General features: G+C 47.7%; 1 protein-coding gene across 2 annotated transcripts in view; it reads right to left on the bottom strand.

Annotated features, from left to right (window-relative positions):
* MROH1 (maestro heat like repeat family member 1) overlaps window positions 1-22,364 on the bottom strand; it is a 67,653-nt gene extending 45,289 nt beyond the window's left edge. Inside the window, exons 1-14 of one of the 2 annotated variants that reach the window (XM_087825553.1) lie at window positions 20,347-22,364; window positions 19,047-19,171; window positions 18,387-18,465; window positions 18,139-18,284; window positions 16,818-16,949; window positions 16,083-16,245; window positions 15,765-15,863; window positions 15,167-15,318; window positions 14,590-14,730; window positions 14,245-14,337; window positions 11,976-12,054; window positions 11,638-11,751; window positions 7,795-7,868; window positions 6,831-6,953 (exon numbers count right to left, since the gene is read on the bottom strand). In XM_087825553.1, coding sequence (XP_087681679.1) covers window positions 6,831-6,953; window positions 7,795-7,868; window positions 11,638-11,751; window positions 11,976-12,054; window positions 14,245-14,337; window positions 14,590-14,730; window positions 15,167-15,318; window positions 15,765-15,863; window positions 16,083-16,245; window positions 16,818-16,949; window positions 18,139-18,284; window positions 18,387-18,408 — 1,338 coding nt within the window. In that variant the 5' untranslated portion in view covers window positions 18,409-18,465; window positions 19,047-19,171; window positions 20,347-22,364. Of the gene's footprint in view, window positions 1-6,830; window positions 6,954-7,794; window positions 7,869-11,637; window positions 11,752-11,975; window positions 12,055-14,244; window positions 14,338-14,589; window positions 14,731-15,166; window positions 15,319-15,764; window positions 15,864-16,082; window positions 16,246-16,817; window positions 16,950-18,138; window positions 18,285-18,386; window positions 18,466-19,046; window positions 19,172-20,346 lie in introns of those variants that run through there. The other variant, XM_087825552.1, reaches the window with a different exon arrangement.
* Window positions 22,365-25,232: the final 2,868 nt, after the last annotated feature.

Genomic DNA, 25,232 nt, shown 5'->3' with positions numbered 1-25,232 from the left:
TAAAAACACTAAAAACCATTCAAACACATGGAGGCTAAATAGCATGTTATTAAACAATGAATGGGTTACCAATGAGATCAAGGAAGAAATAAAAACCTTCCTGGGAACAAATGAAAATGAACAGAAAACAACCCAAAATCTATAGGACACAGTGAGAGAAGTCCTGAGAGGGAAGTTCATAGCACTGCAGGCCTCCCTCAAAAAGCAAGAAAAACTTCTAATAAACCATCTAATCCTATAATTTAAAGATTTAGAAAGAGAAGGGCAAGAAAAGCCCAGAGGAAGTAGAAGGAAGGAAATAATAAAAGTCAGAGTGGAAATAAATAACCTAGAGACTAAAAAACAATACAACAGATCCATGAAACCAAGAGCTGGTTCTTTGAAAAGATAAAGAAGATTGATGAACCTTAGCCAGACTCATCAAGAAACAAAGAGAGAGGACCCAAGTAAACAAAATCAGAAACGAAAGAGGGGAAGTAACAATTGACCCCGCGGAAATACAAAGGATCATAAGAAAATACTATGAGCAACTATATGCCACCAAGCTGGATAACCTGGATGAAATGGACAAATTCCTAGAAACATACAACCTTCCAAAGCTGAATCAAGGAAGAGTCAGAAAACCTGAATAGGCCAATAACTGCTGATGAAGCTGAAGCAGGAATAGAAAACCTCCCAGCTTCACAGGGGAGTTTTACCAAACATTCAAAGAAGAACTAACACCTACCCTCCTCAAATTTTTCCAGAAAATCCAAGAGGGAGGAACACTTCCAAGCTCTTCTTACAAGGCCAGCATTAGCTTAATTCTAAGACCAGATAAAGACACTAGAAAGAAAGAGAATTACAGGCCAAAATCCCTGATGAACATAGATTCTAAAATCCTCAACAAAATATTAGCAAATAGGATCCAGCAATATATTAAAAAGGTCATACACCATGACCAAGTGGGATTTATTCCAGGGATGCAAGGCTGGTATAATATTCGCAAAACAATAAATGTGATACATCACATAAACAAACTGAAATACAAAAATCACATGATCGTATCAACAGACACAGAAAAAGCATTAGACAAAATCCAGCATCCATTTTTGATAAAAACTCTCAGCGAAGTGGGAATAGAGGGAACTTACCTCAACATAACATAGACCACATATGACAAACCTATAGCCAACATCATACTCAATGGGCAAAAACTAAAATCATTTCTCCTAAGAACAGGAACAAGACAGGGGTGTCCACTTTCAGCACTATTATTCATCATAGTACTGGAAGTCCTAGCCAAAGTGATCAGACAAGAAGAAAACATAAAAGACATCCAAATTATTTGCAGATGACATGATATGGCACATAGAAAATCCTAAAGACTCTATCCAAAAACTACTAGATTTAATAAATGAATTCGGCAAGGTAGCAGGATACAAAATTAACACCCAGAGCCTGGCCAGCGTGGCTCAGTGGTTGAGCATCAACCTAGGATCCAGAAGATCGCGGTTCAATTCCAGGTCAGGGCACATGCCCAGGTTGTGGGCTCTATCCCTAGTGGGGGGTGTGCAAGAGGCAGCCGATCAATGACTCTCTCATCATTGATGTTTCTATCACTGTCTCTCCCTCTCCCTTCCTCTCTCTGAAATCAATAAAGACATAAAAAACAAAATAAACACCCAGAAATGGATGGCATTTTTATACACCAACAATGATCTCAGAAAGCTAAAAAAAAAAAAAATCCCATTTACCATTGCAACAAAAAAATTAAAGATACTTAGAAATAAACTTAACCAAGGAGGTAAAGGACCTGTACTCTGGACACTGAAAACTACAGGACACTGAAAAAAGAGATAGAGGAAGATATAAACAAGTGGAAGAATATGCCATGTTCATGGAGTGGAAGAATTAACATCATTAAAATGTTCATACTACCCAAAGCAATCTATAGGTTTAATGCAATCCCTATTAAAATAGCAACAGCATATTTCACAGATCTAGAACAAACACTTCAAAAATTTATATGGAAACAAAGAAGACCCAGAATAGCTTCAGCAATCTTGAGAAATTAGAACAAAGTTGTTGGGATCACAACACCAGATATCAAGTTATACTACAAAGCAACTGTAATCAAAACAGCCTGGTACTGGCACAAGGACAGACAAAAATCAGTGAAATAGAACAGAGAACCCAGAAATTGATACAAGCCATTACTCTCAATTAATATTTGGCAAAGGAGGCAAGAGCATACAATGGAGTAAAGACAGTCTCTTCAATAAATGGTGCTGGGAAAATTGGACAGGTACATGCAAAAAAATGAAACTAGATCACCAACTTACACCATACACAAAAATAAACTCAAAATGGATGAAAGACTTAAATGTAAGATGTGAAACCATAAAAATCCTAGAAGAAAACACAGGCAACAAAATCTCAGACATCTCTTGTAGCAATATGTTTGCTGATCCATCTCCTAGGGCAAGAGAAACTAAGGAGAAAATAAACAAATGGGACGGCATCAAAATAAAAAGCTCCTGCACAGCAAAAGAAACCATCAATAAAACGAAAAGGGAGCCCACTGTATGGGAGAACATATTTGCCAAGGACACATCTGATAAAGGGTTAATATCCAAAATATATAAGGAACTCATAAAACTTAACAAAAGGAAGACAAACAACCCAATTAAGAAATGGGCAAAGGACTTGAATAGACACTTCTCCAAAGAGGACATACGGATGGCCAAGAGACATATGAGAAAATGCTCAACGTCGCTAATCATCAGAGAGGTGCAAATTAAAACCACAATGAGGTATCACCTCACACCTGTCAGAATGGCTCCATCAACAAATCAACACACAACAAGTATTGGCGAGGGTGTGGAGAAAGGGAAACCCTGGTGCACTGCTGGTGGGAATGCAGACTGGTGCAGCCACTATGGAAAACAGTATGGAGGCTCCTCAAAAAGTTAAATATGCAACAGCCATTTGACCCAGTGATCCCACTCCTAGGAATATATCCTAAGAATCCTGAAACACTAATCACAAAGAACTTACGCACCCCTATGTTCATAGCATCGCAATTCACAATAGCCAATATCTGGAAAGAGCTCAAGTTTAATAGTAAAACATGAAATGTGTTCCCCTTAGAATGGGGATAAAGCAAGGGCGTCTAATCTCACCAGTCATAGTCAGCACTGTACAGGAGGCTCTGGGCAATGCAATGAGGCAAGAAAAAAAGTAAAAAGCATCAGATTGGAAAGGAAGAGCAGGACTCTCTATGAGAAGACATGATGTTCTACGGAGAAGATCCCAAAGAATCTATAAAAAGCAAGGCCACAGGATACAATGTCAATACGCAAAAAATCTACTGTGTTTCTATTCACTAGTAATGAACTGGAGACTGAAATGAACAAAACTATACTATTACAATACCACGAAAAGGCCCAGCCAGGCCTGGCTCAGCGGCTGAGCATCGACCTAGGATCTAGGCGATCAGGGTTCGATCCCTGGTCAGGGCACATGCCTGGGTTGTGGACTGCAGCTGATCAATGACTCTCCTCACTGATGTTTCTATCTCTCTCTCTCCTCCTCTCTCTGAAGTTAATAAAGATATATTTTTAAAAAAACAAACAAAAAACCCCCCCAAAAAACCACAATACCACTAAAAATAAAATAGTTACAAATCTAACAAAATGTGCACAGAACCTATATGCTAAAAATTACCAAATCCCAATGAAAGAAATCAAAGAAGACATAAATAAATGTAGAGATGTACCATTTTTATGGATTTGGAGACACAATATTATAAAGATATCAATTCTTCCCAAATTGTCTACAGATTCAACACAATTCTAATCATGATTCCAACAGGTTTATTTGTGTAGAAATCAAAGAGATGATTCTAAAATTTTATGGAAAAGCAAAGGTACTATAACTCTAATGGCCAAGACAATTAGAAAAGAAGACTGCAGCAGGAGGACTCGCTACCTGACCTCAAATGTACCATAAAGCTATACACATGAGTATGGGACCCACAGAAGGACACATGCTAGTGGAACATACAGAGCCCACAACATCACTTAATGTTTCACAAACAGGCACAGGCAAGTTGGCAGTATGGACAAAAGAGTGTTTTGTACATGTGGAGCAGGAACAATGGACCTCAGCTTGGTCAAACAAAAATTAACTCAAAATGGATGCCGGGCCTACATGTAAAACTTAAAACTTCTTGAAGACGACAGGAGAAAACTATTGGGTTAAGCGAGGATTTACTAGCTAGGACACTGAAAATATAATCTATAAATTAAAAAACCGATTAGCTAAACTTTTAAAATACTAAAACTTCCGCTCTTTGAAAGACACCATTAAGAATATAAAGACACACATGCAACAGAGTTGTCAGAACATATTTGCAAACCACAAATCTGACCGAGACCTTGTACCCAGAATATGAAGAGAACACTCACTAGTCAAGAACAAGAAAACACACAACCCAGTTCAAACACGCAGGCTGTGAACAGACAGGTGGATGGCAAGTGAGAGCATGAGGAGTCAACATCAACAGTCATCAGGGAAATGCAAAGTAGACCCACAGTGAGATGCCCACCTGCTAGAAAGGCTTAAAAAACAAACAACACGACAGTGACCAAGAGCCCCAAGTGCTGACAAGGACATGGAACAACAGGCACTGTGTTCCTGTGGGTTGCTGTGGGCAAAACAGTGCAGCCATTCTGGAAGATGGTCTGGAAGTTCCCTGTGAAGTTAAACATACTCTGTCCATTAGTCCAGCAGCATCACACCACGTATTTGCCCAAGGTGTACCCACAGCACTCTTGTAGAAACTGTACCATAAATTCCAGACCTGAAAGTGATTTGAACGTCCTTCCACTGGCGAGTGGACAAGCAAGCACACGACGAAATATGACCCAGCAATAAAAATGAACAAATAACTGGTCCGTGCAACAACACAGAGGACCTCAAACACAGGGCACACCAGAAAGAACGCAGACTCAAAGGGCTCTGAACCACACGATTCCATTTAGGTGATGTTCTGGAAAAGATACCCCTCAGGAATGGAAGATAGATGACAGTGGCCAGGGCCTTGGGGTGGAGGAGGGCTGACCACATGGAGGCAAAGGGAATCTGGGGTGCTGGAATGTTGTGTCCTGATGTGATGTGGTAGCGGCTGCGGGGCTGTGAACTTAATGGCTCACTTAAAAGGGAACATTTTGCCCTGGCCTGTGTGGCTCAGCTGGAGCACCATCCCATGCACTGAAAGGTCATGGGTTCAGTTCCCAATCAGAAAACACATGGGTTGAGGGTTCAATCCATATGGGAGGCAACCAATCAATGTTTCACTCTCCCATTGATATTTCTCTCTCTCCCTCTCCCTTCCTCTCTCTCAAATAAAAAAAAGCATGTCCTCGGTTATGATTAAAAAAAAATTTTTTTTAAGGGTGCATTTTGCTGTATGCAGACTACACTTCATAACCCTGACTTTACTTTTTAATTTATTTATATATATATATATATATATATATATATATATAGATTTGAGAGAGAGGAAGGGAGAGGGAGAGATAGAGACATCAGTGATGAGAGAGTCGTCATTAATCAGCGGCCTCCTGCATGCCCCCAACTGGGGATCGAGCCTGGAACATGGGCATATGCCCTGACTGGGAATCAAACCTCAATCCCCTGGATCCTCGGTCGATGCTCAACCACTGAGCCATGCCCTACTGGGACATAACTCTGACTTTAGAAGAGAGTTGAGGGGGAAAAGTAGACAGAACAGTAAGTGCCCTTGTACCTAACTTCCTGAATCCTTCAGGGGCTCACTGGCCTCTACGCCAACCCAGTGACGGGCCGTGCCCGCACAGGCACATGGCAGGGCCTCTTCTACCACCGCTCATCTCTCTTGGCAGTCAGACCCACTGTCCAAGGCAACTCGTCTCAAAGCCAAGTCCTTTGGTTTGTTTTTAAACATTTTAGCATGGACATTTTGAAACACGGGCAAATGTAGAAAGACTACACAGTGAACACCCACATCTCCACCTGATCCACCAGCAAGCAGTGTGCCAAGCAAGTAGCTGCTGCCTCCAAAGTCATTTAAGTCTCATTTCCTCAGATTCAAAACGTTGACAAGGAATCATAGAATTCATTGCAGAGCCTTCCCTATCAAAAGGAATTAAAAGCATATCCCACCATGGGAGTCTGGATCCTCCCCAGTTGTGCCTAACAACTCTGACAAGGAACCCACCCTCCCAAGGCTGAGGAGAGAAGCAGGCAGCTGGGTTTGCTTAAGAGGTTCCTGCCGATATTTGGAACAGACTCACAGCCCCCCTCACTCTGGCTGAACTCGTGTTTCAGCATCAAAGCCAATGTCCTGTTTGGGGGCACATGGGTCCCCTGTCATGCATGCCTGGGTCCTGAGCTCTGTGGACCTGCTCTGTGGACCTGAAGAGACCAGGCCTACAGCAAGAGGGCAACTGAGGCCCCATGCTCACCACAGGCTAGTGGCAGGGATGTTGTGACCACCCCATAGTGCTTGTTTATTTCACCAGGGTCTACCTTGCTCTCCCTCTAGAAAGTGGGATTTTCTTAGTAACTTTTTAAATAGAAAATCCCTAAAGAGAGCCCTGTGCCTGTCTGCCCCTCCAGTCACTGAGGAAGTGACCACTGGGGTGCAGAGGCCCCTACTGACACTAGAGAGAGCTGCTGGGCACCAGCCTGAGGCTGCGCCTGCCCCACCTGCCCCCCACTTGGGGCTGCACACTTTCTGGTGCCCATGCTCCCCAGAAGAGTTGACAGGTCCTAGCCCCAGTGGGTGGTGGGAGACACCTTACCTGGATGTCGGGGGGCAGTGCGCACTGCTGTACAATATACTCCAGCATTGCCTCACCCCCAGGCTGCTCCAGGTAGCCGTGGTGGGCCATGGCGCTGATCACCTGCACCACCGCCCGCTTCACCTGCATGGAGGGACAGGCCTGGACAGTTCATTCTGGACACATGAATTTCGCCCTTTCCTCTGCCTGCAGCTGCCTTAACCACACCTGCACACGCACAAGCACCTGCATCTTCCTCACTGCACCTCACAGATGTCTCACATCCAGGGGCTGTGCTCCTCCTGCCCCCTCCCCTGCTCTGTCTCACCCTTCATGGGGAGGTCCCTCAATCGGCAACTGTCACCCAAACTCCCCTGGGAGTCCTGAGCCTACCATCCAGCCCCCCTCAGTGGCTCCACCTGAGGGTATGGCCACGTCACAATAGCTAAAATCAGTATGCCCTTCCCGGAGCTGAGGACCATGCCGTTTTAGCTCAGCCTCCAAGGGGCTGGTGACTGAGATCTATGTGATGAAGGCCCCGTTAAAGACCTTGAACACAGGTGGGGGTTCCCAGCATGACAGCCTCTGTGTGCTGTCACATCACTGCCCACAACTCCACAGGGAGGACAACTGGAGTTTGGCATCATACCCTCCTGGGCCTACCCCACATGCCTCATTCACAGCTGAGTGCCCTCTGTCTTTTCATTGGAATGAACCATAACTGAGTGTGACAGCTCTCATGAGTTCTGGACTCCTAGAGATTTCTTGATCCTGAGGGTGGCGTTGGGACCTGAGCCTAACTTCACACCTGGGGGAACTGTGTCAGGAGAAAGATGTGGGGACTCCCAGAAACACAACTGCTGTGCCCCCTGTGATGCTGAGGGCCGACAGGGGGCTGGCCTCCAAGTCAAGGGTGGTAGCAGATACCAGCCTGGCCACATTCCCTGGCCAGCTGGTGGTACACCTCGGCTGGCCCGTGACTTGCCTTGCTGTTGGTGTCCAGAAGAGGAAGCCTCATGGAGGACAGGATAAAGGGCTTCTTAACCTCCATCTGAGCAGCTGCAAGAAACAAGCAGGTGGCTCAGCCTCCCCATTGAGGCCCAAGGCCCTGTCACCCAGGTCTGGCCTCAGCGTGGCTATCATGTGAGTGGAGAGGGGAGCACACAAGCAAAGCCCACCACTTCTCTCCAGGGGACAAGTGACTTTTCCCCCCAATAACATTTTATACTATTAAAAAGCTAGAAGGTTGGCAGTTTAGGGCAGCAGGACAGTCAAGGAAATGCAAACCAAGAATTTTATAACCAGCAAAACTGACCAAGTACAAAGGCTCCAAGGAACTATTCTCAATGAGCAGAAGAAATAGGGACTGTGTTCACACGAGCCTTCCTGTGGATCCACAAGGGAATGAGCTTCCACAACCAAGATGGGCAGACACACTCATTCAGAATGACACATGTCCAATGCAGCATTATTTACAATAGTCAAGATATGGAAGTAACCTAAGTTCCCATCCATAGATGAGTAGATAAAGAAGCCCTGGTACATATATATAATATTATTTGGCCATAAAAAAAAGAATGAAATCTTGTCACTTGACAAATATGGATGGACCTAGAGTACTATTCTAAGTGAAATGAGTCAGGCAGAGAAAGACAAATACCATATGCTTTCACTTATATGTGGAATCTAAAGAACAAAATAAATGAACAAAACAAAACAGAAACAGAACATAGATACAGAGAAAAAGCTGATGGTTTCCAAAGGGGAGAGGGTGGGGGGATGGGAATTTAAAAACACACACACTTCAAGTCATTTTAAGTAAAAAAAAGAATGTTCATAGCAGATTTCTTCATAATTGCCAAAAAATGGAAACAACCCAAATGTCCATTAACAGAATACATTTTTATTCACAAAATATAATGGGATACAATTCAGCAATTAAAAAAGGAGGAAGAGGTACAGACACAACACGTATGAGTCTCAAAGATATTGTTTGGCTGGTGTGGCTCAGCAGTTGAGCATCGACCTAGGATCCAGAAGATCGCAGTTCAATTCCTGGTCAGGGCACATGCCCAGGTTGTGGGCTCGATCCCCAGTTGGGGGCGTGCAGGAGACAGCCGATCAACGACTCTATCATCATTGATGTTTCTATCTCTCTCTCTCCCTCTCTCTTTCTCTCTCAGAAATCAATAAAGGTATTTAAAAAAATATGATGCTCAGTGAAAGACGACAGATGTAAAAGATTACCTAACTGAATGAATTAGTTTATATGCAGGCAGAATTAATTTATTGTGATAGAAGCCAGAAAAGTGGCTAATGCTTAGGGTAGGGGGTGGCTGTTGTCTGAAAATGAGCACAAGGATATTCTTGGGTCTTTTGAAACGTTCCACATTTTTGAGTAATGGTCACATGGGTGAATAATGTATAAATGTCACCAAATTATACTTGATATTTGTGCATGTTACTGAATGCAATTTATTCTCAGTATTAGAAAATAAAATTCTGAAGGAAAAAAATATATAACTGTAGGCCAAAAACTTTAAAAGGACCCTGCCACTCGCCCACACCAGCAGGATGGACAGAGGGGCAGGCGCATGCACTAGGACCTTCCCAGAGGGGAAATGAATGCACTAAAGGTGTAAAATCCACAGCCAGGGAATGGAGGGGAAGAAGCCAGACACATCCTTCACTCTCGGGTCCCGTTCACACAGTGGTGTCAGAGGTTGTGCGGGCCTGGTCCTCACTAGACACACACACACACGCACACACACACAAGGCAGAGTGAGCACATACATGTTTCTGTGTGTGTCACACTCCAAATTTAAATAATGAGCGCGAAAGAGCCACATGTGTGGACACCATGTGCCCTCAGGTGCACTAGACAGTGAAAAGCAGGTCTCTGGTTAAGAAAAAAAAGGTCTCTGCGTATACACACAAATACGCACTAAATGCAGAGAAGAACCTATGGGGAAAACAAGCAGGTGAACATGAGACAACTTCTGGATTTTTGTTTATTTAACCCTTACCCGAGGATATTTTTTCATTGCTTTTCAGAGCGAGTGGAAGGGAGGAAGGGAGAGAGAGAAACATCAATGTGAGAGAGACACATCAATGGGTTGTCTTCCACACATGCCCCGACTGGAGCCAGGGATCGAGCCTGCAACTGAAGTATATGCCCTTGGCCGGAATCGAACCCAGGACCCTTCAGTCTGCAGGCCGATGCTCCAACCACTGAGTCAAACTGGCCAGGGAGAGACAAATTCTGGAAACATCAACACAAAGTCAGAATTAACCAAGGAAGGGCCAGCATGCCAGGCACACAAATGGTGAACTCCTGAGTAGAAAGAAGCATTCTCTACCCAAAGTAAACAGAAATCAACGAGGACACCAGGGTGGACTGCCACTACCCACACAGGTACCAGGCTCCACCTCAAATGTTGCAGGAGGAGCTCAAGTCCCTGTACCTCCCTCAGCCTTGGTTTCCTCCTCAGTGTGGGAGTGGGAGAGCTGTATTCAGGAGCCAGTGTGATGCAGGCTGTGGTCTGTCTGGGCTGCCACTGTCCCATGCCCCTGTCCCTTCCCAAGCTGCCCCACATCCACCGTGCTGTTTGTGACCCAGCACCGACACCTGAACCTCATGGGACTGTCAGCACACTTGCTCCCTAAAGGGCCAGTGAAAATACTGCCAGTGGCAGGGCCACATGAGGTCTCCATCAACTTTGCTCACCTTTGCAGCCTGTTAATGTTAAAAAACCCCTCCTAGCCCTGGCCGGTTTTCCTCAGTGGTTAGAGCACTGGCCCGCAGACCAAAGGGTCTCAGGTTCGATTTCCGGCCAAGGGCACATACCTCAGTTGCAGACTCCATCCCCAGTCCACGTCAGGGTGGGTGCAGGAGGCAACCAATCGATATGTCTCTCTCACATCGATGTTTCTCTCTCTCTCCCTCTCTCCTCTCCCCCTCCTCCCTCCCTTCCACTCTCTAAAAATCAGTGGAAAAAATATCCTTGGGTGAGGGTTAAAAAATATAAAATAAGCTCGGCCAGGGATGGCTCAGCGGTTGACCATCGACCTAGGATGCAGGAGATCGGGGTTCGATTCCCGGTCAGGGCACATGCCCAGGTTGCGGGCTAGGCAACCAATCAATGACTCTCTCATCATTGATGTTCCTATCTCTCTCTCTCCCCCTCCTTTCCTCTCTCTGAAATCAGTAAAGATATGTTTTAAAAATAAATAAATAGATATATATATATATATTTTTTATATATATATATTTTTTATATATATATATATATAAAATAAAAATGTGTACATTTAAAAAAAACAAAAGAAAACCCTCCCAACCCCATGGGCTGCAGGCCTCATGTGGCCCCTGCACAGAGCCCGGTAACAGGGTGGGAACAAGATCATCAAAAACAAACTCAGGGCAAATTAGCCATAAAAGCAGGAAACCTGGACCCTTCCATCTAATTGTGAGGAAACCACCAGACATGCAAACTGAGGGACATTCTACAGGACACTTGGGCCCAACTCTTCCAAAAGGTCCATCTAAGAGACAGCTAAGCAGCGTGTGACTCTCCCGGAGGGGCAGCTGCAGCAGACCAGGTCTGTCTCATCTGTGTGACTCTGGGTAACCTGACCGTGGGCATGTGGCCAATGCCCAGTCAGGGTCAGGGACACCGTGTCTGGCATCTGCAGCCGGTGTCAGAGGTAAACTTTTCAAAAAGCTCGCTATTTTACAAAACAGAAAGTTGGGAAACATTTTCAAAGAATTCAAAGCAAGACACTGCCTTTACCTAGCAGATTCTCAGGCACGGCTCTGCGCACTCACCAGCCGAGTTAATGACATGCCTCAGGACCTGCAGGCTGCCCACGCGGGTCCTCTCATTGCTGGTGTCCAGCTTGGGCAGCAGAAAGGCCAGCAGGCGTTCAGGCGAGCAGCACGCTACAGAAGAGCATATAGATCATAAGGATCTGCTCCTGCTCTGAGCTGCCTACACCTCCAAACCCACCCAGCAGGGGGCACACTCGGGACTGAGGCCCATGGAGCCATATGCAGGCCCAGGCAGAGGTGGGCCCACGCTGAAGCTGCCACCATGCCTGCACCCCCCCCACCCCCCACCCCACCCCCACCCCCCGTGAGAATCTCCAGGCCAGGCCACCACTCACCTAGCACTGTGAAGCAGCGCAGCACCTCCTTCTGGTTGCTCGTCACCAGGGGGCTGGAAGACTCCACAGGCACACAGATCTGCTCCAGGGGACATGGGACAGAGGTGACTGGGATGCGACTGCCACCCTGGGGCTCAGCTGGGCAGGAAGGCAGGCCACATGCTCCTGACAAAGCACTAGGCACACACACTGCTGAGGGTCCTGGGCTTCTACCCAAACCGGCTGCAGTCAGGCACAGGTTGTCGGCCTCACCTGCCAAAACAGGAGCTCACCCTGAAATTGAGCAGGATGTGGGCAGGTGGGCCAGGGAGGCTGATGGGACCTCCAAGCACACAGATGGGATGTCTCAAGGGGAAGGAGTCTGCCTGCTTCAGTAGAGCCCATCTTGTGAACCAGAGAGGTTACTAATAATGCAGGGAAGCCCTGGACCCATAGGCCCTGCCCAGCCTGCGCTCAACCAGCTCTCAGAAATAGGGAAGCAGGTGGGGGCAGGCGCTGGCCCAGGGCTCTGCTCCAGGTTCCTATCGTAGAGACGGGACCTGGTCACAAAAGGCACCTCTCCTGCCTGTTCTCCTGTTGATCACTCACTCTGGGGGAACAGAGCCCTGTCCTGAGGATCCTCAAGAAGCCCTAAGGAGAGCCATGTAGCCAGGAAACACAGCCTCTGTCTATAGCCACGTGAGGGAGCCACCGTTGAAGCACAGCCTCCAGCCCAGGAGTGACTACAACCATGTGGGACCCAGCCAAAGTCACCTGCGAGCTGCTCCTGGGTGCCTGGCCACCGTGACTGTGAGATACATAGTTTCTGTTTAAGGTGCTAAGTTTTGTGGTCACTGGTTATAATAGTAACTAGTGCAAATGGGTAGTCATGTGGAAGAAAGGCAAACCTGGATTCTCAAGCCCTTTTCCCTAAAACAAATTCCGGTGGATTCAACAATACAAGTCCAGCGAAACGGGAGAATCTGACAAGAAAGTGAAGGATCGAAAAGGCTTTCTAAGTATAAGGAAACCTGACAAAAGATGATGCAAAAATTAAAGTACGTTGCATGGCAAAGAAATATAAACAGAGCCCAAAACTAAAGGACTTTTTTTGTCCTTTCCATGGGTCACTACTGGTGTAAAGAAATGCTGTTAATTTATATGGTTAGTTCTAACGTGTGTACTGACTTAGTTTGCACACTGGTGATTTCTGGTGACAGTCCTCATCCACACAAGAATTACTGAGTGCTTACAAGTGCCAGGTGCTACTCTAGGTGTGGGACACAGCTGTGAGAGAAACAGACAGAACAATCTCACACAGATGTCCCTCTAGTGCAGAGGTGGGGAAACCATTTGGTCTGGGTCTGCCAAGGCAACTGCAGGAGGGATTCAAAATTCAATAAATCTAGGTGCTTTTTTCATAGCTAATTTTTAAGTTGATAATTTTGTATGGCCTGCAAATGATGTCATAAATATCCAAATGGCCCTTGGCAGAAAAAAGGTTCCCCACCCCTGCTAGCAGGAGCAGCAACAAGCAGTCATTGATACAGTTTGAACCCTGAACAGGGGTGCCGACCCCTGAACAGTCAAAAATCCACACATAACTTCGACTCCCCAAAAACTTATTATTAATAGCCTACTGTGACAGGAGGCCTTATGAATACTATAAACAGCCGATGAACACATACTTTGTAAGTTACGTATATTATATACTATATCCTTACAATAAAGTGAACTAGAGAAAAAAAATCACAGTATTTATTGAAAAGAACTCATGTATAAGAGGACTTGGTGGTTCAAACTGTATTGTTCAGGGTTAGCTGTTAAAAGGAGGTCCATGCCAAGTGGAAAAACAAAGTGGGGACCAGGAGGCAGTGATAAGGGACAGTCCATCCTCTCGCCAGAGCCAGGCATGTCCCATTTCTGTCTCCCTCCTTCTGGGAGGGAGTGGTGTTCTTCCTGCTCATTATGACACATGTTGAGGGTGTGAGCAAATAAACTCTATCATGTTAAAGAAAGTCCTCTCCGATCCTAGCTGCTAAGAGTTTTAAGGATAAGTGGGTGTTGAACTTCATCAAAAGCTTTCTCTGCATCAACTGAGACCAGAGGATGTTTCCCCTAATGTATTTCCCTGTGACACAGGAGCCCCCTGCCGAGTCCCCGTGACCTCCACACCTCTCATATGACCAGGCCCCCCGTGGCCCCCCAAAGTGCTCCCTGCAACCTATCCCGGCCCCCAGCGTGCCCCCCACAAACACACCCCTAGCACCCACTCCTGCCCCCAGCCTACCTGAGCATGCAGAGCGGCCAGGAGTGAGTCTAGCTGGACCTCCAGGGTGCGGCTGCCCACACTCACTGCAGCCTCGAGGATCTGGCCCAGGCTCTGCTGAGCAGAGGGCCGTCAGTTCCACCAGAAGCCTTACCCCCACCCTCAGAAGTCAGAGAGGAGGAGAAGGATGAGGAAAGGGAACATGGAATGAGGCCAGTGGTGCAGGTTCTCAGGCTGCTGTCCAGTGCAGGGTGATGGGGAGAAATGTGACCGGTCCCCACCCACCGAGTCTAAGCAGCTCTCAGGGCACTCCTGCTCCCATTGGAGGTGGATGATCTTAACCAGACCCTGGGCTGAACTCTATACCTTGGACACATGGGAGGTCTCAGCATGCTTCTTGTAGAGGGCGAGGACTCCAGGTAGAAGCTTGGGGAGCTGCTCCTCCAGTTTCTCGCTGGGCAGCAAGTGGCTCATGGGCCCCAGAGCCTCTACCACAGCGAGCCGGAGCTGAGGGGACAGTGAAACAAACCACTGTGGCAATGCTCACAGCCCACCAGGGAAAGAGTAGCAAAGAGCTTACTCATAAGAACCTAGGGTTGATGCGAGGAAACCAGGGTATCATGTGACAGGATCCTAATGGGGCCAGGCCACATGCTGTCATCACTCCCTGGACCTCCCCCCAGGCACCATGGGGTGGGGTGGGAGGTGATGTCCATGGCAACTGGGGCTCAGAAACCAGTGCACTCTGCAGGTGGGACTGCACAGGGTGCATCTACTCCCTGACAAGAACCCCACCTCCTGACCGCATGGCACTGGGATAGGGTCACATGTAGACAGACAGTTCCATTGCCTCCCTGAAGAGCAGAAGAGGCCCAGGTGGTGGGAGTGGAACTGGGTGGGAAGACTCAGGGTGGGAGAGGGTGACCAGCAAGGTGAGGCGTACCTTGGCTTCGCGGCTCTGCAGCCAGTGGTGAAAGAGTGTGTCGTAGGCACTGCTAATGTCAGAGGCGAAGGTGTCCTTCCTGACCGTGGGGTCTGGGGCTTGGTCCAGGTTGGCCAGGTACTCAAGGGTGCTCTCGGCGAAGCGCTGCAGGGCTGCAGCAACCCAGGCGGTGAATGGTGAGTAGCCGCGGGCATCACACCTAATGTGAGTGCTGCCCCTTCCAAACCCCAGGACACCGGCGAAACTGGACTCTGGGACTATGCTGGGTGAGCACTGTCCCCCCAAGTTCATGTCCAAGACCTCAGGATGGGACCTTTCTCGGAAATAGGATCTTTGTTGATATAATTAATTTTAAAATGTGGTCACAGTGGGGTTGGGTGGGCCCTAATCCAGCAGGACTGTGTCCTCATAAGATGAGAACACAGACACAGGGAGAAGACAGTCACCCTTCCTCTCACTGTCCTCCACTCCGCCTGCAGGCTGGAGGACCCATGACCTCCCACAAAGGGGCGCTGGAGACAAAAGGACAAGGAGTGGCCAGGCAGCCTTGAACCTCTGCCCTTTGAAGACCCTGCCTGCCCTGGAGGCCCCGACTTACCACAACAGAACACCATCCTCAGCGTATCGTGCTTGGCCATGCTCAGCATGGGCAGCATGGTGCTCAGGACAGACGTCAGGAAGGGCACCATGCCAAACACTGCAACAGGCAGGGATCACAGAGGTCCTGTGACACTCTTGCCCATCTCCCCTACACCCTGTGCCCACCCACATGTGGCCAGGGCTCTTTTTGCTCAGCCTGAGGCAGGTGGCCAAGCTGCTGAGACACAAGGAACCAAGGTGCCAACAGGGCTCACAGGAACTCCCGGCTTGCACAAGAACATGGGTGGACGGGGGTGGAGGTCAAGTCGCCACCTACCATTGGAGACTGAGAGGTTGGCCAACGTCTGTACCACAAAGCAGTGCGGCAGGACCCCGGGCTGGAACTTGCCAAGCATCTCCTCCATCACCATGCCAACGAACCTCTTTCCCACAGCCACAAGGACATTGCTGGCAGCCTGCTGCCAGTCACAAACCAAGTCCTGCACCCCCCGAGAAAAGGTGATCTGACAGCCCAGCCAGGGAAAGGATGCAGGGCCCTCACCCTGTAGTCACCCAAGAGGCCAAAATGCACACTCTGCCCTCAGACCTGCTGTTTTCAGGCTTCCCAGTGAGCACCTATTGGAGACCTCAGGCCTGGCCACCCATCCCCAGGGGCCATTTGCACAAGAAGCACAGTCCTGTGCAGAAGAGCAGAAGAGGCCCAGGCGGTGGGAGGGAACCTGGGTGGGCAGGCTTGGGGTAGGAGAGGGAGACCAGCCACGAAGAGCCTGGCTCTGTCCCTCAAACACCAGGATGTGGGCACTGGTGCTCCTACATTCACCAAGAGAGCTTAGGAATTTTCTTACTGCTTCAGTTTCTACCTCTTAAATGACAGAGTGACCTTCCCTACCCAGGAGGGCAGTCAGTGTGCTGGACCAAGGGCAAACCCTGAGGCAGCCAGACACAAACCCACATCCTAACATCCTGGGGTAGAAAGACTTAGGAAAGAAGTCCCTGAGCCATGGCCAAGTCCGACAGGCCAGGAAGGGGACTTGGTTGGGATCCTGAGTACCTTCGCCTTGGTCATCTCACTGGAGGCCAGGAGGATGACAGCCCTGGCCATGTCCTTGTCCAGCTCGTTGATGTGATTGCTCACAACCATCTCCATGGCCCTCAGGATCATCGTCCGGTATGGATGTGCCAGCTAAGGAGAGAAACCATTGAGGAAGGGCCCGGAAGGTGAGCCGAATGCCCAGGCACCCTGCCAGTGCCTCTCGCATTCTCTACAGGGGTTACTCAAAACATCACCCCTTTCTTCCCCAACACGGGAGCATTCTTCCAGGCCCTCAGAACCTACTTAATGCCTTGCACATAAAAGGGGAAAATGATCTTCAGAGGGCAGAGGTGATCGGAGGACTTCTGCCGTCCAGTGTGGCCTGTTCTCAGTAGTGATGAAATCTCTGCTCCACCCAGGGTGTGAATCCTCCCTCAGTCCAGCACCTCCAGGATGTATACACTCCCCACCCATTAGCCACTGAGTAGCCATAGGCTCTCAGGTCAACTGTTATGGTGTCACAGTGCTTGGGTTCAAGTCATTCTTATTTTACTTAATAATGACTGCAAAGCGCAAGAGTAGTGATGCTGACACCAGGTATTCCAAAGAAGAGCCATAAGTGTTTCCACCAAGTGAAAAAATGTGTATATGCAGGAAAAAACATAGTATGCATAGGCTTCAATACCATCTAGGATTTAGGCATCCATTGGGGGTCTTGGAACGTATCCATTGTGGATAAGTGGGACCACTGTACAGCCAACAGGCAGTCCCTAGAGCCTGTCACACCTGGACAAGTTAAAAAAGTCTATGGGAGGGCAGTGAGGTGAGGCTCTGGCCTCCTCCGGAATCCCCTCTCTGCAGGGTGTGCCCACCTCCCACCCCTTGTCCACCTGTTCCTGTTATTGTAGTTGATGAGAAATGGCGTTCTCTCCCATGGCAGGGTCAGCACAGATGCTGGCAGGGAGAGCCATCCAGTCTCCAGCCAGTGAGTGAAAGGGAATGGCAACACTGGGCTTCGGTTCACCAGCGACAGGACGGTCCAGTACTAAGCACTCAGTCCCCAGACGGTACCAACCCACAGGCCACAAGACAAGGCAAGTCATCTATCCGGTAAACGCACCCTATCTGGGCCTGGAAAGCGCTTGGACTCGCAGGTGCGGCTTTATGTCTAGTGCCTGAAGCGCTCAGCCCCGCCCTGCAGACCCTTCAGACCCCGCCCAGAAGACCACAGACCAGCCCAGCAGGCTCTATACCCGACCCACCCTCCCGCTCGCAGCCCACAGCCGGCCTCACGGACCCTCCGCTCCCCAGAAGGGCAAGGAGTGCCCCGGTCTCATACTTTTTCGTGCTGCCGCAAGTGCTCCTCACAAGCACTGAGCGTCTCCTCCGGCTGCGACTCTCCGAGGGCACACAGGGCGCTGCATACCTGCTCCTGCACCAGAGGGTCCTTGTCAGTGACGGCGTCCAGCAGGACTGTGGACAGCTCTGCAGCGACAAAGCCCATGCGTGTGCTCAGGCTGGTCTGAGGACTCTGGCCCAGCGCTGAAGCACACAGCCGGCCTGGGCCCGCCCGCCGCACGCACTCACTCTTCACGTAGAGCTGCGTCATCACGGAGGTCTCGGCTTCCTCTAGCGCGGTATGGACGCGGCCAGTGCCTTCTCAAACCTGGAGTAACCAAAGCGCAACATTGAATTCATAGCCTTCTCAGTTATGGGCAGTCACTATGCCTGCGTAAAGCACACGACTTAAACGAACATCCTGGAGGACGATCTCTGCCACACTTGGGCTGCTTGCGCGAGGAAAGGCGCCATCCCCTCCACAGGTCCTAGCTGTACCCACCGGGCACCTGTGGTCCCCACAAGGGCCCGTCCCTGAGCAGGCATGGTCACTGCCTCCACCTGCCTTCACTTTGAAGAAGAGAGGTCAGGACGTAGGAGGCCTGGGGTTCTGGGGGTCTGCGCATGGCAGGGAGACCTGAGCTCCAAGAACAGGGCCCTGAGCCCTTCAGAACCAGGATTCCTCACAGGGAGAACTCCAGCACAGAGTAAATGAGGCTCTGGGGGCTGAGAGAGGCTGGACAAATAGCAGAGGGAGCCAGCAGTTCGCTGGCACCTGAAACCACTGGTCCAAACAGTCCACGGGATTGGAGAGTGGCAGCTGTCAAACATCAGGTGCCTCCAAGCACCACTTGAAACAGAGTAACATCCATCGCCCAGTGGGGCGTGGCTCAGCGGTTGAGCATTCACCTAAGATCCAGGAGATCGAGGTTCAATTCCCAGTCAGGGCACATGCCGGGGTTGCGGCCTCCATCCCCAATGATTCTCTCATCATTGGTGTTTCTATCTCTCTCTCTCCCTCTGCTGCCCTCTCTCTGAAATCAATAAAGATATATAAAAAAATTTAAAAAAAGAATAACATCCATCAACCATGCAAAGGCCTCTATCTCCACTTCATGGTCACCCCCTCAGGCCTATGTCACACTCTCTAAGGAGCCAGGCCCTCAGCAGTGGAACCACCTGCTTCCTAATAGGCATGTCCTCTATTCACTGGTGAGCCCACACCCCTTCATTCCCGAAGGACCAAGGTAGTAAAGGAGAGACGCCACCAAGTGGCTGTGCACAGGTGGGAGGAGGCAACGTGGAAACTCTGTGACATGAGGAGGTGGGGACTACAAGTGAGTGAGAGCTCCACTGCATGCCAGTGACAGGTCCCACACACGCACCGTCACGAAGACCTCAGTGAAGGGACAGAAGAGAGGCAAGTGAGAGCTCCACTGCATGCCAGTGACAGGTCCCACACACGCACCGTCACGAAGACCTCAGTGAAGGGACAGAAGAGAGGCATGTTTAGAATGTCTACAAGAGCACTAGGAAACAAGAAAGATAAAACTAGCAGACCAGACACTTCTAGGGATCCCAGGCAGACAGGAAGCAGAGAGAAAAAGACTCCAGTTTGAAGAGGGTGGCATCCGCAGGAAAGCAGCTAAATGTAACAAGGAAAACAAGAAATAAAAATATGTACCCCATTTGGGCAGAGGAAGGAGAAAGCAAAACCCCAAACTCCACAAGGGCGGAGGTGAAAAACACGGTGGCTGACAGGTGGGTGTGAGATTCCAGAAAGAGCCCACAGAACACACTTTTGAAGGGTGGGCATGCCCTCATGTGGAACCCAAATCCTGAGTTCCCAGACCCAATCTGAGTCTAGGAAGCCGGCAGCCTGTCCCTGGGCAGAGGCTTTGCCCTGTGAAAGCCACAGCAGCCTGTCTCCAGTGTTTTGGCCAAAACAAGGACTGAACCAGCTCCCACTTTACCCAATCAGGAAGGCCTCTGATACAAGTGCAACGGCTGTGCTCACCCAACTCAAACAGGAGCAAGCAAAAATAAATAAAAACAAGAGACATCAGCTCCCAGCCCCATGAGAGTCATGGACCAACATGCCCTCCCAGCCAAACTATTGTAAAACTGGACAAAATAAATGAAACCACAGTTGTCAGGGTAGCAGACATCCGGAGTGAAGGACAGGGAACCCAGAGATCACTCAGCTCACCGCAGGGAGGGCACATTCAGGCTGAGCACCAATACACCTGAGCAAACAGGGGCTTCGGTCCTACACACACAAAGAACAAAATTCTGTCAACAATCTAAAACAGCAGGAAACAGATCCTCCCCATAGCCCCCAGAAAGGAGCACAGCCCTACTGCCCTAGATCTTAGCCCAGTGAGATCCATGGCAGACTACCAACCTCAAGGACTTTAAGATAAGGGTCTGCTGTTTAAGCCACTGTGTTTGTAGTTATTTGTTACAGCAGCCACAGAAACCTAATACAACACCATGTCTGAGAAGACATCACCCAAGGCCGAGAAAAGAGCCATCCAAGTGGGTGAGCGGAAACATCCCTTTAGCTCCAGAGAGCCAGAGGGAGAAACACCAGAACTCTCGGGGCAGTGGGAATAGTGCGCAAAAGGGAGTTGCCTCAGTAAAGAAGTAAAATGAACTCTGGCCAATGTGACTGAGTTGTTTGGGCATCGTCCCTTACACCAAAAGGTGGCAGGTTTGATTCCCAGTCAGGGCACATATGCAAGTTGTGGGTTCGATTCCCGGTTGGGGTTCAAACAGGAGACAACCAATTGATGTTTCTATCTCACATAAATCTCTCTCTCTCTCTCTCCCTCTCTCTTTCTCTACCCCACTCCCCTCTAAAGTAAAAAATAAATAAAAAAATAAAAAAATAAAGAAGTAAAATGAGCCCTAGACTAAATGCCATTCTGGTCTCAGCTAACAAAACTAAAAGCAAGGCCTGAAACGATCAAACTGTTCCCAAGTAATTTAGCCACATCCCAGCACCAGGCTCAAGAATAATAATAGGAACACAAAAATATCCAACAAGGTGAAATAACAATGTCTGGCATTCAACAAAAAATGACCAGGCATTCAAAGAAGAAAAATCAACCCATAATGAGCATGAACCAATTGACGCAAACTGGCCAGAAATGAAGAAGAGGAAAGAATTAGTAGACAAGAACATTTAGACAGTTATTATAACTGTATTTAATATATTCAAGAAATGACGGGCACCCTGGCCAGGTAGCTGAGTTGGTTGGAGCATCATCCCAATCAGGGCACATACAAGAATCAACCAATGGGGCATGCTCTCCCAAGAGTATGCCCATGTCTTGTATTTTGCTATTTTTCTCCTAAACTCTAAGGGACTCCACAAGACTTGCAACCACGTGAGCAGTGGGCAGCAGCAACTCGACCCAGGCTAACCCCCTGAACCTGTCTCCAAGGTCACCTTTACTCTGACTTTTCCTGTCCCGTTGTTTCTCCTACGTTAAGCCCTCCCTTTGTTTCACTATCTTCAGCTTTAATAAACACACTCTCAAAAGCAAAAAAAAAGTAAAAGAAAAAAAAGAATTAACCTATGAATGCATAAATAAGTGGAACGATGAACTGATGTTCCTCTCTCTTTCTCTCTCCCCCTCCCTCCCTTCCACTCTCTCTGAAAAGCAATGGAAAAAATATCCTCTGGTGAGGATTAACAAAGAAACTGCAGGCAAGACTGAACATGTTAACATAAAGAAATGAAAGTGGAAGGATGGGAAAGAAAAGTGAGGCTGACAATAGTCATCAGAAAGCTGGAGTGTCTGTGTTAATATCAAACTAAGTAGATTTCAGAAACATACAGTCCTAAACATTTATGCATCTAATAACAGAGCTTCAAAATACACAAAGCCAAAACTAATGAAAATGCAAGGAGAAAAACACAAATCCAAATTAGAGATTCCAACAACCCTTTCTTGATAAGGAAGAAATACCACCTCTACACAAATTCTTCCAGGAAAATTTAAATTAGGGAATACTTCCCAACTGATTCTATAAGGCTAGTATTAGTCTGACAACAAAACCAGGCAAAGATAATAAAGAAACTATAACTATTAAACTGTAACTATAAAAATTAAAACTATAGCCTGGCCGGGCGTAGCTCAGCGGTTGAGCATCGACCTAGGATCCAGGTGATCGGGGTTCGATTCCCGGTCAGGGCACATGCCCGGGTTGTGGGCTCAATCAATGATTCTCTCATCATTGGTGTTTCTATCTCTGTCTCTCCCTCTCCCTTCCTCTCTCTGAAATCAATAAAGATTTAAAAAAAAAAATTAAAACTATAGACCAATACCCCTCATAGATGCAAATGCAAAATTTCTTTTTTTAATTTTTATGTCTTCATTGATTTCAGAGAAAGGAAGGGAGAAGGAGAGAGACAGAAGCATAGATGATGAGAGTCATTGATTGGCTGCCTCCTGCACGCCCTCTGCTGAGGATCGAGCCTGCAACCCGGGCATGTGCCCTGACCCGGAGTTGAACCACCATCTCCTGGATCCTGGGTCAATGCTTAACTGATAAGTCACACAGGCTAGGCAAAAATTCTTAACAATATTTCATCAAATCATATCCAACAACATGTAAAAAAGGATACTATATCATATCCAAATGGGGTTTATCCCATGAATACCAGGTTGGTTTAGTTTAGTTTGTTTGTTTGATTTGTTTTTTAATGATTTCAGAGAGAAGAGACAGAAACATTGATCAATCTGCTGCCTCCTACACGCCCTCTACTGGAGGTCAAGCCCGGCAACCCAGACATATGCCTTGACCAGGAATCCAACCAACTACCTCCTAGTGCACGGGATGATGCCTAACCAACTGAGCCACACTGGCTGGGCAGGTTTATATTATTTTTAAATGCAGCCAGTGGAATTCATAATAACAGACCAAAACCCATATACAGACAGCCCCCAACTTACAATGGTTCAACTAACAATTTTTCAACTTTACAAGAGTGCAAAAGCAATATGTATTCGGTAGAAATTGTACTTAGCATTTTTAATTTTGACCTTTTCCCGGGCTAGTGATATGCAGTACAGTCCTCTCTTGTGATGCTGGGCAGGGGCAGCAAGCACAGCTCCTGGGGAGCCACAGGAACATCAAGGGTAAACAACCAACACTCTATAGTGTAGTATTCAATGAAATGTTTTAAAGTATGTTTTTATTGATTTTAGAGAGAGGGAGAGGGAAAAAGAGAAACATGGATCAGCTGCTTCCTACACACCCCCTACTGGGGATTGAGCCAGCAACCCAGGCATGTGACCTGACTAGGAATACAAACAGGTGACCTCTTGGTGCATAGGATAACAACCAACTGAGCCACACCACCCAGGGTGAATGCATTTTTCAACATACAATGTTTTCAATTTACAATGGATTTATCAGACGTAACCCCATCTGGGTAAGTTGAGAAGCATCTATTATCATTTCAATATATGCAGAAAAGCACCTGTCACAACCAGACATCCACTTATAATAAAAATGGTCAGCAAACAGGAATAGAAGGGAACTTCCTCAGCCTGATAAACTGCACCTAAGGGAACCTAGGGAACATTATCCTTAATGGTGAAAGACTAAATGCTAAAAGCTATCCCTACAAGACAAGGAACAAGGCAAGGATGTGTGCCCTCACCACTTCTATTCAGCATCATATTAGAGGGTCTAGCCAATGCAATAAGGCAAGAGAAAAACAATAAAAGACATTCAAATTGAAAAAGAAGTAACACTGTTTTTAATCACAGGTGATGCTATCATTTATGTGGAAAACCCTACAGAATCTACAATTGAGACTGGAATCAGTAAGTCAGCTAGCAAGGTCAAGGATGTAAAAATATGAAATATTTAGGGATAAGTTGATACAAGATATGACAGGATAAACAGGGTATACAATACAATTGTCAAACATTGCTGAGATATTAAAGAAAAAATAAGTGGATATACTGTAGAAACTGGCAGAGTCTAAAATTCATGTGGAAATGCAAAGGACCTAGAATAGCCAAAACAACTCTGAGAAAAAAAATTGGAGGACTGTCCTAGCCAGTTTCGCTCAGTGGCTAGAGCATGAGCCCGCGGACTGAAGGTGTGATTCTGGTCAAGGGCATGTACCTTGGTTGCAGGCTCAATCCCCAGCCCCAGTTGGGGTGCATGCAGGAGGCAACCAATCAATGTGTCTCTCTCACATTGATGTTTCTCTCTCTCCATCTCTCCCCCTCTTCCACTCTCTCTGAAAAGCAATGGAAAAAATATCCTTGGGTGAGGATTAAAAAAAAAAAAATTGGAGGACTAACACTGCCTTACTTACACAGCCAATTGATTTTCAACAAAGGTACAAAGGCAATTCAGTGGAGAAGAGACAGGCTTTTCAACAGACAGTCCTGGACAAGTGGATATCCACATGCAAGAAAACAAACCTCAGTCTGTACCTCACACCATGTACAAAAACTCAAAATCATTCATGACCTAAATAAATGTCAAAGTTAAAACTATAAAACTTGCTTTAAAAAAAGGGAGAGGAAAATAAGATGGTAGCGTAGGTAACAGCAGCACCCGCCACCTCCCACAACCACATCAAAATTACAACTAAAATACAGAACAACCACCACTCAGAACCTCCTGAAGTCTAGCTGAACAGAAGCCCTACAACCAGGGAACTGAAGAAACATCCAGACCACTAGGAGGGATGGAGACGCAGGTGGATCCAGGCTGGATCACAGAGATACGGCCTCGGGCTCACAACAGGTGCTGCTGTTTAAACCCGAGAGGGATATCTCGGCGGTACAGGTTTCCCAGAGGCGTGAGGGCTCCCAGCCCCACAGCAGGCCCCCCAACCCAGGGCTCCAGGGCCAGGAAGAGAAATTCCCACAACTTTGGACTGTAAAAACCAGCGGGGATTGTGGCTGAGGGTCGTGGAGAGTGTGGGAGCCCCAGGCTTTCCTCTTAAAGGGCCTGCACACCGACTCACTCAGACGAGCTCCCTTTGAGCTCCAGCGCCGGGCAGCAGCTTGAAAGGACCGTGGTACACTTGGGGAGGAACTAACATGCCTGAAATCC

The sequence above is a fragment of the Miniopterus natalensis genome, chromosome 16, assembly GCF_054644295.1.
Source record: "Miniopterus natalensis isolate mMinNat1 chromosome 16, mMinNat1.hap1, whole genome shotgun sequence".
NCBI lineage: Eukaryota > Metazoa > Chordata > Mammalia > Chiroptera > Miniopteridae > Miniopterus > Miniopterus natalensis.
The sequence above is the reverse complement of the archived record's forward strand: the minus strand, read 5'-3'. Positions and strand labels throughout refer to the sequence as shown.